This window comes from Eurypyga helias, unplaced genomic scaffold (genome assembly GCF_000690775.1).
Source record: "Eurypyga helias isolate BGI_N326 unplaced genomic scaffold, ASM69077v1 scaffold12451, whole genome shotgun sequence".
NCBI lineage: Eukaryota > Metazoa > Chordata > Aves > Eurypygiformes > Eurypygidae > Eurypyga > Eurypyga helias.
The window spans coordinates 21,597-24,300 of NW_010230220.1; the positions used below are offsets into that span (position 1 = coordinate 21,597).

Below are 2,704 nucleotides of genomic sequence, written 5' to 3' on the forward strand. Positions count from 1 at the left end.
CTATTCAATATATTTGTTTCCATTTCAGTGTACAAACAGTTCTTTCACGGAAAGCACATTCTACTTCCTTCCACATCCTGTTCACTCAGTTTTTTCTAAGGACTGACTTGCCATGTTAATTGTGGGGAGGGAGTTCTTTCAGAATAATTAAATAATGAGGGAGGATTTACAGAGACTTTTGCATACTAAATTTCACAGTGCACACGTGCAATTCATGACCTTTCTAACCATATTGTTCATTCAAAGCTTTAGAAACAAGCACCATGAAGTTCAGCCTGCAGTTCTCTGGTACTTGGGTGGCAACTGACGAGTTCAGTTTTAAAACCTCACCTACTTTTGTGTCCACTTTCAAAAAATGGAAAAAAAGGAAACCGATACAAAATAGCTATAACTTTTCATGGCTTAGAACTCCTTAAGAATGCAAAAGCAAAGTCCCCAGAAAAGGACATTGTACCTAACCTCATATGAAAGTAACTTAAAAAGAAAGCACAATCATTTCCGCTGTGATGCTATCGCATTCCTCACAAACCTTTATTTTTAGAGGATTTTGCTTTAGCTGTACTTGTCTGCTCCAACCTAGAGACCCACTTCTCAGATTCCAGCAAGGGAAGCCATACATTCCATTCATTTGAGATTTTAAGATATTTCTTCTTTGATTTCAATGTTTCAAGAAGCAGCACTAAGAAAATAATCAAAAAGCAGTAAAGTTCTCAGACAACGGTTTTGTCTGAGAATGAACCAGAAGGTTCCTTAGCCAGGGCTTGAGTATACAGTTACTGTAGTTAAAGATCCTTCATTAAGTGAACTCCCAGTAACACAACTGCTCTCAAACTAGCCCAGCTGCTCTGCCTGGGAACCAGAGCGGCGTGCTACAACTGTTTATGAAATTTCATGGTTACCCACGCAGTCTGTGTCTCACGTTCAGCGAATCCGTTCCGCTTTTTGGAATAAAACGTATTCGTCAAGCACAAGACAGATGCGACGCTAGGACTCTGTATTTGGGGGGCAGAAATCTGCTCCACTAGGAACAAGGGCAGGGTAAGCAATACTGGTCAGTAAACATCGGGACATTTTTTTGAGAAACCCTAATGATTAATGAAAAAGCACAATGAAAAACAGACTGAACATTTTCTTTACCAGAACGACGACATGAGCATCTCAGACCAACTCACCACAAAGGAGACGTAGCTGCATCTGCACAGATTAGACGCAAGAGCTTAAGACACTCCTGCACACCGATAAGGAGAGGTACCCTACGGCTTCCCAAAGACATGGTAACTCCTACTACGAGCTAGGTGCAGTTCTTGGAAAACGTACTACAGAAGCAGCGGCGCTGAAGTGAAAATCCATGTTTCCACAAGAATTATTAAATAAGGAAAACCTCAAAAGATCAAACTGCGCAACCCTATAAAGAGACTGCGTCTGAAAAAGAGTTTAACCTTTAATTACTAACAATAATAGGAAAACAAAAAAAATAAAGAACCCTTAAGGAAAAAGACTCAGCATGTGATAAGCTCATTAAACATCGAGTTTAATGAAAACCCTATTGTAAGCAGAGGTAGGATACCTCCTCCCCTACTAACTGATGCAAAGCACGTACAGTCCTCCCCAGGGTCAGCTCCAAGCCCAGCCAGACTTCTACAGGCTTTGTCGTCAATATGTATGGTATAGCTAAAGCATTTTGCATGAGCACACCCCTGCCGTTTGTTGGAGTCATTCACTAGCTCTAGTAAACAAAATATAAGCAAGGAAATAATTATTAATACGATGAAGTAAAAAAATATTTCCTAGATTGCTAAAGAAATACATCAGCAATCTGAGAGAAACCCTGATGCAAATTAGTTATGTTTAGGGGAAAAAAAAAAGTGGGGTTTGGGGTTTTTTTTTAAGTTTCGTAGCCCCACTTTGTTTCCCAGAGAAAGACACAAGTCTGTGCCAGATCAGCGCTGCAAGATAATGCCGTTTCCTTTTCATTCTTCGCTCCTCTGAACAGTTATCTTTCCAGCACGCCCAGTTGGCACCCGGCGTCGGCTCCCGCACTTCGGCAGCTCGCACACTGCTGTCCCTAAACAAGGCACACCGAGTTCAGCGCACGCAGCATCCAGGTTTTGGTGTCGCAGGCTGGGATCCCGCTGCCACACCCTGTGTGTGCACCCACAACCCCCTGCCACGGCGTTCGCCTCCTCTGGGTTTTGCTTCCTTAAAATTAAAGCAGCTATAGAGTAGCTGCTTCACCGCTCTCAGACAAATACTTTTACAGCTTACAAATGACGCCCACTTCTACGTCTCCTTCGGTGCGACCAAGCTTAGCTCTTGGGATATTTTACTGCCTCGTTTCTTGCTTAACATAAACTAGCACCATCACTACGGTCACTAGTTTTTCTTCCCGCTCCTCCGTTTCCGATACCGTGTCATGTTCTGGTACTGCAAAAGAAAACCCAGCTCGCGTTTGCAAATGCACAGAACCCTTCTCACGCAAGTCCCGCACCCGGTGTCCGACCGGGGTGGCACGGCATTTAACAGTTTCCAGCCACCTTCACTGGGGAATGGTTCTCCTCGCGGCAGAAATGCTGAAGCCGGACCTGTCACCTCCCAAGGCGCTGGGAGGGTACCTGGCCTAAGCGGTGCGGTACCCGGAGAGCCGAGGGGCTCTCGGCACGCACGCGGCGGCGAGCCACCGCGCGAAGCCCGCACCGACCCGCGC

General features: G+C 44.9%; 1 protein-coding gene across 1 annotated transcript in view; it reads right to left on the reverse strand.

Annotated features, from left to right (window-relative positions):
- The window catches only part of AKAP12 (A kinase (PRKA) anchor protein 12), a gene marked incomplete at its 3' end in the record, with an annotated part of 13,695 nt that extends 12,501 nt beyond the window's left edge, over positions 1 to 1,194 (reverse strand). The window contains exon 1 of the mRNA XM_010160667.1: positions 1,173 to 1,194. Within this exon, the coding sequence (XP_010158969.1) occupies positions 1,173 to 1,194 (22 nt within the window). The remainder of the gene's footprint in view (positions 1 to 1,172) is intronic.
- Between the last annotated feature and the right edge of the window lie 1,510 nt (positions 1,195 to 2,704).